The sequence below is a fragment of the Leguminivora glycinivorella genome, chromosome 1, assembly GCF_023078275.1.
Source record: "Leguminivora glycinivorella isolate SPB_JAAS2020 chromosome 1, LegGlyc_1.1, whole genome shotgun sequence".
NCBI lineage: Eukaryota > Metazoa > Arthropoda > Insecta > Lepidoptera > Tortricidae > Leguminivora > Leguminivora glycinivorella.
This window is the reverse complement of record NC_062971.1, coordinates 34,176,488-34,190,898: the sequence shown is the minus strand read 5'-3', so window position 1 is coordinate 34,190,898 and position 14,411 is coordinate 34,176,488. Positions and strand designations below refer to the sequence as shown.

Below are 14,411 nucleotides of genomic sequence, written 5' to 3'. Positions count from 1 at the left end.
AATCAAAAAATATTCAATAAAATAATTTGATTTGTTCCCTAGTTGAATGTATTTTATATTAATGTCTACATGTGACACCCTTTAGTTCAACCACTTTGTCTTTACGTTTCTCATCGATCATAATTCATAACATGCATTGATTTTATTTTTATCAAGTTCCCCATTTTCTACGTCTGTATTTATCACCGGGTGCAGGGCTTGGGAACGTGTTTGCAACGAGAGCCCGGCGGCCACCGTCTCCGCGTTTACTACATTCCTGAAAGTAAGGAATCGTTCAACCCTGATGCGCCGGCGTTTAAGAAGCAAGTTCAACGAGACCTTGCCTTCAACGTGCTACAAAATGGTGTCTGGGGAACCTACCGCCATCTAGCACTCGAGATTACTGACACTCAAAAGCAGGTACTCACGACTTTTTTTAATAGTAGTTACTTTTTTAAATAGTTTTCAAGTAGGTTCTTACCAACTTGAAGACGTTTAATATTTAACACGTCGATCTAATCTTCAGGTGGAGCATGCGCATGTAATCACACAGACCCGTGGTGACCTATCTTCTCTGTGTTGGGTTGAAACTGACTTGCAGCAAGAGATGGTCGCCCACCATCAAAGAAAAGTCCTGTGTCACATTTATTACTCATCGCTCAATTTCCGAGACATTATGATCGCTACTGGCAAGATCTTCCCAGAAGAAGATCCCATCTTTAAGGTCAGTTTAATAGCATATAATATTATAGTCTCAAGAAAACTATTTTCAAAATGTGTATCAGTCACCTTTGAAAGACTACCTTTTTTCGCAGGAAAGTATACCTCTCGGCTTTGAGTTTAGTGGCTGCTTGCCAACTGGCAAGCGCGTGATGGGTATAGTTCCGTTTAAAGGATTAGCGACAACGGTGATCGTTGACGAGTCTATGTTGTGGAAGGTACCAATTCAGTGGTCGCTGGAGGAGGCGGCAACCGTGCCCGTGGCTTACATGACGGCGTATTACGCTCTTACAGTCCGTGGACGTATGCGCCGAGGTGAAAGCATATTGATTCACGCAGGTGCCGGTGGCGTAGGTCAAGCGGCCATTGCTATCGCACTGAACGCGGGTTGCACTGTCTTCACAACTGTGGGCATGCCTGAAAAGCGTGATTTTCTTTTGGAGCGCTTTCCACAGCTTCTGGATGCCAACATAGGTAACTCACGTGACTGCTCGTTCCAACAACTTGTACTTAGTCGCACGCGAGGCCGCGGCGTCGATCTCGTGCTCAATTCACTTGCGGGTGACAAGCTACAAGCGTCGGTTCGCTGCCTCGCCACGGGCGGCCGGTTCCTGGAGATCGGCAAAGTGGACCTCAGTGCCAACAGAGCGCTAGGCATGGCCGTGCTGTTAAAGAACACGACAGTGCACGGCATTATGCTGGACACGCTTTTTAACTCACACGATTTACCTGAGAGAAAAGAGACTTGGCGCTGCATGGACGAAGGTATCGCGTCAGGCGTCGTGCGTCCACTGCCTGCCACAGTTTACCCTGACAATCAGCTGGAGCAAGCCTTTCGGTGAGTTAGTTAAAGGATCTGTGAACTTAATTTTATTGTTTTCTGTAATTTCTGCTTGGTAATGGTAATTTCTGCTGCGCAGATATATGGCAACGGGAAAACACATCGGCAAGGTACTTATCCGAATACGTGAAGAGACTGAAGAGGTGGAGAATGGCAGTGAGCTGGCGCCAGCGCGTCTTATTTTCGCCATACCGCGCACTTTCTTGCACCCTGGAAAGAGCTATGTTCTCGTCGGTATGTACTTAATACACTATTGGATTTGGAATAATCCTGATGTACAGAGTTTTTAACCGCCGCTCCCAAATCTCAAGGAAGGTGGTTCTCAATTGGTCTGTATTTTTTTTTATTGTTATGTTTGTTCCACGATATCTCCGTCGTTACTGGACCGATTTTGAAAATATTTTTTTTGATCGAATGTATATGCATACAGATTGGTCCCGTTTTTATTAGAACCCAGTTCTGATGATGGGATTCTAGAGAAATCGAGGGAACTCCTCAAATCTGAAAGGCATATATATGGTGGTTTTTGTGTTTTTTAACCGCCTTCCAAATCTCAAGGGAAGGGGTTCTCAATTCGTCTGTATTTTTTTTTGTTTTTTTTTAATGTTTGTTCCTCCATATCTCCGTCGTTACTGGACCGATTTTGAAAATTTTTTTTTGATTGAATTTATATGCATACAGATTGGTCCCATTTTTCTCAGAACCCAGTTCTGATGATGGGATCCTGGAGAAATCGAGGGAACTCCTCAAATCTGGAAGGCATATGGTGATTTTTGTGTTTTTAAAGGAACAACTTGCATTTACGTACGAAACAGTGATATTTGGTGCAGTGGACTGCTGATGATGGTCAGAACGGAACTTCCTCAAATCTGAACGGCACGCTTATAGTGACTTTGGTATTTTTATAAGAACAGCTTATCCAGAAAGTGACATTTGGTGCAGTGGAACTTGATGATGGTCAGAACGGAACTCCTCAAAACAGCTTATAGTGACTTTGGTATTTTTTAAGAACAGCATGCACTTACGTCCAGAACAGTGACATTTGGTGCTTTGAGCCGCCCCTGAACAGTGACATTTGGTGTAGTGGAACTTCTGATGATGGTCAGAATGGAACTCCTCAAATCTGAACGGCACACTTATAGTGACTTTGGTATTTTTATAAGAACAGCATGTACTTACGTCCAAAACAGTGACATTTGGTGCAGTGGAACTGCTGATGAAGATCAGAACGGAACTACTCAAATCTGAACGGCACGCTTATAATGACTTTGGTATTTTTATAAGAATTAGAATTAGAATTATTTATTGCATATCACATTACAAGCATTGGATGGAGTGGAACAGCTTGCATTTAAGTTCAGAATTAGTGACATTTATTTGTTAGGAGATTTGTTCTCTTATTGTTATGCTTACATATTGAGTTTTCAAGTCAAATTCTGTCAAGCACGATTTCTTATATGTAGGTAATCGGATATCGGATTCATGAGCAATTGAGGAAACTCCTCACCTTACCGGTATACGTATATTCATTAAATTTGTGTTTACATCAAATAATCAAAGATTTATATTAAAAGCAGTTTTAAAAATTACCTTTCCTAGAAAGTTCTACTTTTGTGATTTTTTTCATATTTTTTAAACTTATGGTTCAAAAGTTAGAGGGGGGGGGACGCACTTTTTTTTCCTTTAGGAGCGATTATTTCCGAAAATATTAATATTATCAAAAAACGATCTTAGTAAACCCTTATTCATTTTTAAATACCTATCCAACAATATATCACACGTTGGAGTTGGAGTAAAAAAAAAAATCAGCCCCCACTTTACATGTAGGGGGGGGGTACCCTAATAAAACATTTTTTCCATTTTTTATTTTTGCACTTTGTCGGCGTAATTGATATACATATTGGTACCAAATTTCAGCTTTCTAGTGCTAACGGTTATGGAGATTATCCGCGGACGGACGGACGGACGGACGGACAGACAGACATGGCGAAACTATAAGGGTTCCTAGTTGACTACGGAACCCTAAAAACAGTTGAAAGTAGTAATTCGCTGGAAACTCAAAACCCCTTACAAATCTTGCACTTTGTTGGCGTGATTGATATACATATTGGTACCAAATTTCAACTTTCCAAATTTCAATTATTTCCTTTTGATTTTACTCTTGACTGGTTGGGAATGTTCTGATCATCTTTCATCGATTGTCCAATTTGCATTAGCGTAACATGCCTTTGCCTTCTACTCTAAGTTGCTGTCGGTAGGTACTTAAATACCACAAAATATTGATGTAGAAAATTATTGCATCATATGGCGTGTTCACCCGGGGCCGGTAGGTATGTACATACATACCGTCTTCATGTTGATGCTAATTCGTTCTGTGTTTGATTTTATAGGCGGACTAGGCGGTTTCGGCCTGGAGCTGGGAGAGTGGCTGAAAAGTTGCGGCGCGCGCACGCTCGTGTTTAACTCGCGCAATGGTGTACGCACAGGGTATCAAGCCTGGTGTATCCGACGGTAAGAGGGTATTCGTAATATTAAAGTGAAGAAAATCTAGGGAAAAAGCAAAAAAATTGATGCCTCGATGTGCGCGGTCCTGGTCATTACTCAAAGTTTGAACAGTGTGATTACCTTCTACTGCTTTTCCTTTTCTAGCAGGCAAGCATGGTCGCCTGATAAATGATATAACGTTAGGCTGTCCATTTTGCACTACATTTGTAAGTGCGGCACATATAGTAAGCTACATATTTGTAGGGACGCAGCGGTGCGATAAAGTTTTTCGAACTGCGAGTAGTGTGCTACGCCCGCTAATATCAACAGCAATGTAGGAAGTAGGAACCAAATTGTATTTTAATATGCTTTGTAGATGGCGCGAAGCAGGCATACAAGTACAGTTATCGACAGACGACGTAACGACGGTGGCGGGCGCGCGCGCGCTGTTTCGCTCGGCGGCGGCGCTCGCGCCGATCGGCGGGGTCTTCAACGTCGCCGTCGTGCTGCGCGACGCATTTCTCGAGAACCAGACGCCGGTCATGTTCCACGCTGTCGCCGCGCCAAAGATCGACGGTATTATTAAACCTCCAGTGAAAAACGAAATGTGTTAATCCGCTTCCACAGACATACACACAGACAGACACGTCAAACTTATAACACCCCTTCGTTTTTGCGTCGGGGGTTAAAAATTGCATTTTCTTGCTATTTTTTACATTTATGGCAAAAATATCGGTTTGTAGTTGTAGGCCCCGCCGCCATATAATTTCTATAATTTAACTAAACTAACTTAAAGGAATCTAAACACGCCGATATGAACGGCGGCGATGGCGCAAAGATTTCATTAGTATGCCTCGCTAAACTAATTTCTACCTCCGAACAGCGACACGTGCACTAGATCTGGCGGCTCGTGAGTTAGCGCCGGAGCTGGAACATTTCGTGGTATTCTCTTCTGTAACTTGCGGGCGCGGCAACGCCGGTCAAAGCAACTACGGTCTCGCTAACAGCGCCATGGAGCGCGTCTGCGAACGCCGTCAGGAAGACGGACTGCCGGCGCTGGCGGTACAGTGGGGTGCAGTTGGCGATGTGGGGGTGCTCGCTGCAATGAGCGGTTACGAAGATGTCGAGGTGATTCTAATAAATTCTAATAACTCATTATGTACAGTCAGCTAAAAAAGTGATTTACCACTTTTCGGCCTTATGTCTTTAACATAGAGTCGAAAAGTGGTAAACCACTTTCTTGGCTGACCGTACATACGTCGCGAAATTTGTTAAGGACGGCGAATCAAAGTCAAAAATACAGTTTTACAGATGGCGCTGTACGAAGCCATAGTGTACGTTTAGTCTGCAGAATTGTCAGATGTTTGTGTTGTTTTTAGATTGGCGGCACTGTGCCGCAGCGCATTGCATCGTGCCTGGCCACGTTGGGTTCTTTGCTAGCGTCACCACATGCAGTGGTCTCGTCCTTGGTGCTTGCCGACAGGCGCCGCGTGAAAGAAACATCTGCGCATAGCCTCGTGCAGGCCGTTGCCAATATCCTTGGTATCTATCTATATATCTAGCTAGCGGCAAAAATAGCGTGGCTATTCTATGAGTGTACTTATAATGTTCACGTCATTCACGTGCATATTTTCTGCTCAGTGTACCTCTTTGTACCTGACTTTATAATTGAACAATTCATTAGATAAATTATTAGTATTTATTAGCGTATGCAGAGAATGAGAGTTCTCTTGTGCGTAGTATCCTAACTGAAATTAATAATTGCTTGTATTCGACCACAGGTTTTAAGGATCTGAGTAAGATACCAGAGACGTCGACATTGGCTGAATTGGGAATGGACTCACTGATGAGTGCCGAGATAAAGCAGACTCTAGAGCGAGGTTACGACTTGATGCTCAGCGTCCAAGAGATCCGCGCGCTCACCTTTAGCAAACTGCGCGCCATGGATACACCCACACAGGCCGCAACCGTGGACGTCAACAAACAAACAAAGGAGATTCCTTTAGTTCCTGAGGAAGTGCTTGTTAAGTTGCCTTCGCTACCACCGGGTGATCCTGATGACAAACCCGTATTTATGGTAAATTCTAATACATAATGTATTAAAAAAAATCAACTTTCGTCGGTTTTATGAGATGAGATACTGCCGGCGGTGCTTGTTCCTGAGTCATGGATGTTTTCTATCGATATAAGTATGTATTTATATATTTAGCGCGATTTGTAGGCGACTGTGGGATATGGGTTAAATTGTGGCGTAGGCGAGAGGCTGGCAACCTGTCACTGCAATGTCACAGTTTCGTTTTCTGTCAACCCCTTATTTGCCAAGAGTGGCACTGATACTTTAGTAGTTTCATGTGCTCTACCTACCCCTTCATGGGATACAGGCGTGATTGTATGTATGTATGTAATTATATATTTAAGTATGTACTTATATCGTCGCTTAGCATCCATAGTACAAGCTTTGCTTAGTTTGGGTCTAATTTGATCTGTGTAAGGTGTCCCCAATATTTATTTATTTATTTATATTTATATGACGGGGTTCGTAAGTATTGCAGGTTAATCGACTTGCTTTTACTGATTTAATGTGAATTTTGGCAGGTACATTCAATAGATGGTGTCGTTAAAACGTTGCGTGATATATCTGCCAGCGTGCGAGGCACAGTGTACGGGATACAATGCGCCCGATCGGCTCCGCTTAACGACATCGAAACTCTTGCTGGGTTTTATTTGCGACAAATACGTGCTGTCCAGCCACATCCACCCTACACGTTGCTGGGCTACTCTTTTGGCACCTCAGTTGTCTTTGAGATGGCTTTACAACTGGAGCTGAAAGGCTGTGCTGTTCAGCTGGTACTTGTAGATGGCTCGCCCGACTTTGTTACCTCAAGCGCTATGCGTGGTTTGAAACGCGAGGTTGGATTGTTAACGTACGTGGGTAGCCTGTTGTACGATTTGGATCCGGTTAAGGTTAGTAGACAAATGTATTAGCCTTAATTATTTTTAAAATCTCGGAGCACCACGGGGACAACGCCGTCCCTGAAACGTTGGAGGCGTTGGTTGGTTCAGTTTAATATGTAGTCATACGCGATTAAGTCCCGATTTTAAAAATAATTATGTGAAAGTTTAAATCAGTGTTGTGATAGCCTTGCCGGCGTCATTAGTAAGGTGTTATAACATGTTATAAAATTTGGATCTTTGGACAGGTAACAGCCGAACTAAATATATTATCCAGTTGGGAGGCACGCTTGGCTCGCATGGCAGAACTCGTTGTTGCCAGTGGTGCGACCGTGGAGACGGCTGTGTTAAGTGAAATAGCACGGAGTTTTCGCCGCAGACTGGAGATTGGTAATCGGTATGTAATTAAAGTTACAGGTCAATAACAAGTCCGTTAACCTCACAATCTACCATTTAAGTAAAAGATAAGCTATGAGATAGGTAAAAAAATGCTAGAAGTTTGCAGGAAAAACCTGCAGAACTGCACCCTGCACTCTCGAGAGTGTTATTAAGTAGGTATGCAGTACCGTATTACAATCCTAAACTCACAAAACGTTTACAATGAACATTTTTTTTAAATATTACTATTCATGCAAGGAATAACAAACAATTGCATTTTTTACACCGATTTTTTTTTGTCGATTACGCCGACACCGAACAAAAAACTATTGCAAAACCGTTTTCTACGATAGACGCAGAATTGGGACAGTTTTTATTCTTAATAAAAAGTTGTTTGCATGGAAAAATACACATTACTGTATTGTCTCGATAGTTCATTTTTTCCCGGATAATATTTTTATAAAATAATAGGTACTAACTAAGTTTAGTTTAGGTGGGAGAAGAGAAATATTGCAGATAGTCAAAATTAAACAGTTATACAGGGTGTAAACCTAATACGGGCGAACCTCTTAACGGTGGTGAGTATAGGACATAAAAAATGGAATTAGATAACTTTTAATTAAAATTGAAATTTTTTTTTTATCCATACAAAATAATTCGGCCCGCAACGTAATGCAAACACACTCGCGTTAACCGCTCGTTGACAGTTGTCATTGATTGTCATCGCAACCACGGTTACAGTACATTGCTGCTGAGAAATTTTTCAAAAATTCATTATGGGGTGAAAATTTAAAGTAACTCAAAAACACCTCTTAATTAATGATAACAATATTGAATTATATGCCTGGTTTCATTTATCGCCCTTATTAGGTTTACGCGCTGTAGAGTTGAACGAAATTAAATGACAAGATGTTGCTATACTGAAACGTGAGCAATTTTTGTGTTCTGCCTATGCCTACCCGTCCAGGAATACAAGGGTGAGTCCATGTACACAGGGACTCAAAAAACTGAATACTTACATAAAAAATCGTAACCTTTTGGCTGCAGGTACAAGCCAGCGTCAAACCTATGCGCGCCAGTGACGCTCTTCGCAGCGAGCTGTCCCGTCAGATCGGACCTAGATGAGGACTACGGGCTGCGCGCGCTGTGCGCGGGAGAGCTGCGCACGCGCCGACTGCCCGCCACGCACGGTTCTATCGTCGCCGGCGCAGCGGCCCGCACCATTGGTGATTACGTCTCAGAAATTATCGCGGGGAAGTGATGTTATAATATCTACAATTGATACAAACTTTTTTTCTATAAAATGGTTTGCCATTTTACATGCTTATGTAAGTAATTTTAATAATAAGTTACTAACGTTTGCCTTTTTGAATAAAACGCGGTTTATCTCACTCGATATGTTTATTTTTAACAAATCACATTTATTTTACAGTTTATCAATTACATTAATTTCGTTTACAAATCTAATAATTTATACCTTATTTTCTACATCGCAAGTTATAATAAGTTTAGTAACATTTCACTTAAGACAAACAATTCATTATTCAATTTCACATACTTATTTTTTATCGCCTTTTTAAGAAAGATATAATATGTAAATCAATTTCTTAATGTAGTATGTATAATCATAGACATACATCTAAATAGACCACCCACTTGCACCTAGGTATTAAGTACCTACTACCTAGGTACCTATGTACACAAAAGTAAGTATAACTTTATCGGTTTAAAAACCAGACACGAATTAGATTCCATTGTTCCGAAGATGGATTTAAGATTGACAGTTTAATAACCTGCGTATTCATCTCGTACCGAATGCTTTGATCAGTTAGATTAGTATTTTAATTGACATACTTATTAATTTAGTTGGCCCGCGATGACCATTGGGTGCACGGTGCTCGTTGGGTGGACGACGTCCGGAAAATTGCGGGTCACAACTGGAGGAGACTAGCTCAGGACCGGGACAAGTGGCGTAATACTAGAAGAGAGGCTTAGCAGTGGGCGATAAAGGGCTGATATGATGACGATGATGATGACCAAAAAAAGAGTCTTTTGGGGAAGCCCAAGAGCACTATACACATAAAAATCGAAATAATCTAAAAAAAAAATACTTTTAGAACCGCTCAATCGTACCTACATGCAACAATAAAGGTGTACTTAATTAATATTTCTACACATTTTTAGTTAACGATTTAATAATAATTTCATCTAGGGTGTCCGCCAATAATCTCAAATCATTACCATAATTTTAAATATTAAACATAGGTAAGTGGTACCTACTATGTGTTTTTTTATCGATACAAAACAAGAAAGTCTACTTAAATACATGTCTATATGCGAGTTATCACAAGAAAAGATCGTGCCTTTGTCACGATGTCGCTTAACGTGCCTAGGTTCATAATGGTCAATGTCATCAAAGAACATTGCTCGTCATCACAAATGATACGACCTTTAGGTATGCAATTGGTAGTACCTATGTAATTGCGACCTATAGATGAGCAATTCCTGTTAAGTTTGTACATTTGGATCACGTCTCTGATTTTGATAAAAATTGGTAGTCTGATAGAGTCCATGATGCTGAGCAAGATCCACTAGGTTTCCCAAAATCTCCTATGTAGTTTGTATGAAACCTTCCTTTTTTGTTACCAGATTTCTATACATTTTCGGTAACAAAAAAGGAAAGTTTTATACAATCAACCTAGGACATTTTGGGGAACCTAGTGGATCTTCGAGGACTCTATCAGTTTACCAATTTTTATCAAAATCGGAGATTGTAATAATAAAAAAAAAATTACAAAGTAAACGGAAATTGCTCAGGTATGTAATTGCAATACCTGTTCTATTCCTTCTGGCAGTGATAGCACGCGCAGGATACTGCCGACTTGAAGGTTAGATTCCGCTCGCCGTCAATACACTGCACCTTTACATGTGTCTGAAAAATAAATTCAAGTTTTAGGCAAGTGTTGGGTTCGAAAATATATTTTTACTAGACTAGAATAGTCTACAGATTTCATATTATATACCATAGATCAAGCAAACATATAATATACCAGCTTAGCGTGTCAAACAAAAATAAAAACGTCTAGGTTGTCCGTATTTGCAGCCATATTCGGGCGTCAATTTTCGTAGGAAATCAACGAAAACATAAAAAATGCCCCGTTACGTTATTTTTAATTGCAACAACACAAAAATTATGAACACTCGAGGGCCAGAAATTTTTTTTTATCACTTGTTCACTCATGGAAGCGGTCCGTCGAAAATGAGCTACGAGCGGCTGGTCTGAGCTGGAGCGGGGCCACGAGGGTCGCTGAAGATAGAAAGGCGTGGCGCGAGCTTGTGAAGGCCCTTTGCACCTCTGGGGTGCCTAAGGACTACAACAACAACAACAACAACAACAACTTGTCACAGGTAACAATGTCAGTACAATATGTGACATGCTCGATCCCTATCTATACGAATATCTTTATAAATTAACTTATATTTCTTCTAAATAATTATAGGTAATAGTTGTTCTCTTCAGTGAGATAATCAGTACTTGCTACGGGTCTCCGAGCTAATATTGGCTACTCTCGTAGCGCGTGTAGCGTGTAGCTACGCGTGCTACGAACGTAGCATATAACCAAAGACATACAGGTATAACTCCGTATAGACAGATAAAGTCTAAGAAAAAAACGTACCTCAGTACCATACAGAAAAAGGTACGGTGGCCTAGATGGCATTACACCTTTGGGGTACACTCAGCTAGATGGCGCTAATATTAATATTTGACATTTCAACACATATCAAGCTAAGAATATGGGCCAAATTGTCAAAACTGAGGTTCAAAAGTTTTAAGGCTGTGTCAAGAGGTGGAAGTCTATGCACTGTGATTACACATTTTACTTCGACAGTAACTCTCTATAATACTCGATCCTCTTTGATATAACAGGCAAAATCCCGTATATAATTATTTTCACCACACCAACTGGTAAATGCTATCTTGATTGTTCGAAAACAGATAGCAAAATTGCATTTTATCCACAAGAGTGCAAAATATAATTTCCTACAAATTTATATTGATATGGACTGTAATCCTTCGTTCATTATCGGTAGGCTTTATAGATATCTAACTGTATAATGCCCGCTTGCGTGGACGACGAGCACGGCGGCGACGACGGCGATGCGATGCGAGATGCGACGCGGCGTGACGTAATCAAATCTTCGATCTCTATGGAAGTGTTTTAGCTGGGCGACGTCGATGAACGACGTCGACGTGATGATGATCGGTGATAGGCTATAGTGACGGCGGCGGTCGCGCGACCATCGTCCACGGAAGCCACTTCGTAACAGTTTAAGTCCGTTTTCACATTATCCGATCCGATGTCGGAAGGATTTCAATGGAAAAAATCCAAGGTGGCGCCTGTAATGTATGGGATATCGGTCCGACATCCCATATCGGATCGGATAATGTGAAAACACACTAACTTACGTCGTACTAAATTAGTAAATACACGCACGTCTTCAGACTCGATGATATTACAGCACTGTCCCAGCGAAGTAACCGGGGTCTCTTGAAGCCTAGCACGATGCTCGGCAGTGACCAGCCGGCGCTGTTGCACCAATACGCAAAAGCGATAGAGATACGAAACAGATATTATCGCGAGCGTTTGTGCATTTGGCTACGTACCCAGGACTCGCAGTAACCATGACAGACGATGGTGGTGATCTTGACACCTACCTTTACTTCCTTCACCAAATAACGGTACTATAGCAAATAAAATACACTCACGTCTTCAGACTCCATGATGTTACAGCACTGCCCAAGAGAAGTGACCGGGTGTCTCTTAAAGCCTAGCATGATGCTCGGCAGTGACCAAGACTCGCAGTAACCGCGGCAGGCGTTGGTCGTGATCTTAAAACCTACACAGTCCGGTATGTTGATTTCTCGAGTGTGGCCTGAAAGGAAATTTGGTAAATACATGAATGTTATTATCCTGAACTCATGGAAAATCAAATGTTATCGTAGCGCAGAAGAAGTGCTAATATTTATAGGTATTATTTGGTATTATTTTTTAAATTATAAATGGGCTTACTCTTGGCTACGGACTAGCCAAAGGCAAAAGACGTGGCCTACGATAAAGTGAGCTTACCCAGAAGATGCCTGGTGCCGTAGCCGAATGGCATTTCTGCGACGCGAAACGAAAACGAAACGCCGCGAAAGGTAGTCTTTGTCGCGCCACTACGCACGAGCGATAGAGATAGATATCTTACGAGCGTTTCGTGAGCGTTTGTGCCAGTCGGCTACGCACCCTGTTCACTCTTGATTTAAAGGTTGCCGGGTTATATGAGCCCGGAAATATGTGAGTTTGAACGCATGGCTCTATTCACCAACGGTAAGGCAAATGACGGTAGGAGATTTCCTTTTCAACTCACTCATTTCACTTTCTACAGCTATCCACTACAGTACCGAACTCACTGGAATTGTAGAATGCAAACCAGATTGAGCTCATTACAGTAAGTATTAATCTTTGCGTCAGGAGTCCAGAAAAATCCCAAAACTTTTAAAACTACAAATAAGTAAACTACAAAACTCGTCTCACATTTTTGTAACATTATGTACAGTTGTACCTAATTAAGTTAGTAAAAAAAAAACCAAACCCATTTTATGACAGCCAGGTTTTCTCCAAGATTCTCCAGCGAAGATATGAGCGACTGTTATAAACAGAATTATACTCCTGAGAAGCATGGTGGATGAGGGTGTTGCTCCAAACTCAATGGAGATGGTTAAAAACCCCTCTTTTATATTAACATTGGCCATCCAATAAGCAGAGATCGTCAACATTTTTTAGGCTGAAATAGTTATTTGTTATACAAGGGGCCGGGCAAAGTTGTATTTTAACGCCGTGTGGAATTGAAAAACGAGCAAGTGAAAGGATTCTAGTTGAACCACGAGCGAAGCGAGTGGTTCGAGAATAGAATCCTGAACTTGCGAGTTTTTTAACACACGAGAAGTAAAATAATTTGCACCCGAGTGTAACACAAAACTTTTCCCCTCACTGTAGCGAGGAAACTACAACGCAAAAAATGCGTTTATCACTGCTTCCAGTAGTTCCACAGGTGGTAAATCATGTTTATTACTAGATTCACCTACTTTTATCAATTTTAAAGCAGTTAATTTGACTTTATTCAAGGTCAAATTACTTTACCCACTAGTGGATAAAATGCGTTTTTACCCGCTGGTATTAAAGGACAAAACACGTATTTCCGAGCTAGTGAGGGAAAAAATATCTTGCCTACAAGCGAGATATGGATCATCATCACTTAGGTATATTTCCGAGGGAAATTTAAGGAATCTACCTCTAAGTCATTTAATCAAAAGCAAGCACACATGCAAATCTGTAATTCACGCAATAACTATTAGGGTGCATTGAGGTAATTTTTAAGCACAGGTAATTTCGAAAGGGGAATCTTGATGTGATGGAAATAATGGTGATTTTTATGTGACTTTCGAAATTAGATGACCTTCGAAATTACCCCAATGCACACTAATTCATAGTATTATTAATTCCTTCAAAACAGCACCCTGGTTTACAACCACTGCCTCAGTTAAACTTCTGCTCGAAAAACAAAGGGATAAAATTATCTCAACCCATAAAACTGCTGACGTCCAGCCAGGGCATTTGCAACGTTATGACGCGGGGGTAATGGGGTGGACTGGACAAAGCTAACGCTAGCGTAGGTATACCTACTTATGTATACGTAGGTAGGTACACTACATACATACATTATGTACTAGCTTCTGCCCGAGGCTTCGCTCGCGTTAAAAATAGATAAAACGTAGCCCATGTCTCTCTCCATCTCTTCAACTATCTCCACTTAAAAAATCACGTCAATTCGTCGCTCCGTTTTTTCGTGAAAGACGGACAAACAAACAGACATGCACACTTTCCCATTTATAATATTAATATGGATATAAGGAATGGAAGGATTTGACGATCGTAATATGAATTCTTGTAAGTAGATTGACATGCAATTTATTTGTACTGTAATTTGTATTATGAAATAAATGAAAATAAAA

General features: G+C 41.1%; 2 protein-coding genes across 3 annotated transcripts in view; one reads left to right on the top strand and one right to left on the bottom strand.

Annotated features, from left to right (window-relative positions):
* The window catches only part of LOC125237726 (fatty acid synthase-like), a 43,444-nt gene extending 34,718 nt beyond the window's left edge, over positions 1–8,726 (top strand). The window contains exons 15-26 of the mRNA XM_048144924.1: positions 196–399; positions 506–703; positions 795–1,537; positions 1,620–1,774; positions 3,931–4,051; positions 4,401–4,600; positions 4,908–5,152; positions 5,404–5,566; positions 5,806–6,101; positions 6,620–6,988; positions 7,225–7,373; positions 8,402–8,726. Coding sequence (XP_048000881.1) covers positions 196–399; positions 506–703; positions 795–1,537; positions 1,620–1,774; positions 3,931–4,051; positions 4,401–4,600; positions 4,908–5,152; positions 5,404–5,566; positions 5,806–6,101; positions 6,620–6,988; positions 7,225–7,373; positions 8,402–8,615 — 3,057 coding nt within the window. The 3' untranslated portion in view covers positions 8,616–8,726. The remainder of the gene's footprint in view (positions 1–195; positions 400–505; positions 704–794; positions 1,538–1,619; positions 1,775–3,930; positions 4,052–4,400; positions 4,601–4,907; positions 5,153–5,403; positions 5,567–5,805; positions 6,102–6,619; positions 6,989–7,224; positions 7,374–8,401) is intronic.
* Positions 8,727–9,845: 1,119 nt separating this feature from the next.
* Positions 9,846–13,090, bottom strand: LOC125228375 (thyrostimulin alpha-2 subunit). Of its 2 annotated transcripts, XM_048132931.1 has the most exons (4): positions 12,992–13,090; positions 12,123–12,289; positions 10,189–10,286; positions 9,846–9,859 (listed from the first exon to the last, which is right to left on the bottom strand). In XM_048132931.1, exons 1-3 carry the CDS (start codon positions 13,077–13,079, stop codon positions 10,194–10,196), a joined length of 348 nt encoding a protein of 115 aa, XP_047988888.1. In that variant the 5' UTR covers positions 13,080–13,090; the 3' UTR covers positions 9,846–9,859; positions 10,189–10,193. The 2 variants fall into 2 exon arrangements, with proteins under 2 accessions (XP_047988888.1, XP_047988882.1); XM_048132925.1 differs by lacking the exon at positions 9,846–9,859 and having other exon boundaries at positions 10,010–10,286.
* Between the last annotated feature and the right edge of the window lie 1,321 nt (positions 13,091–14,411).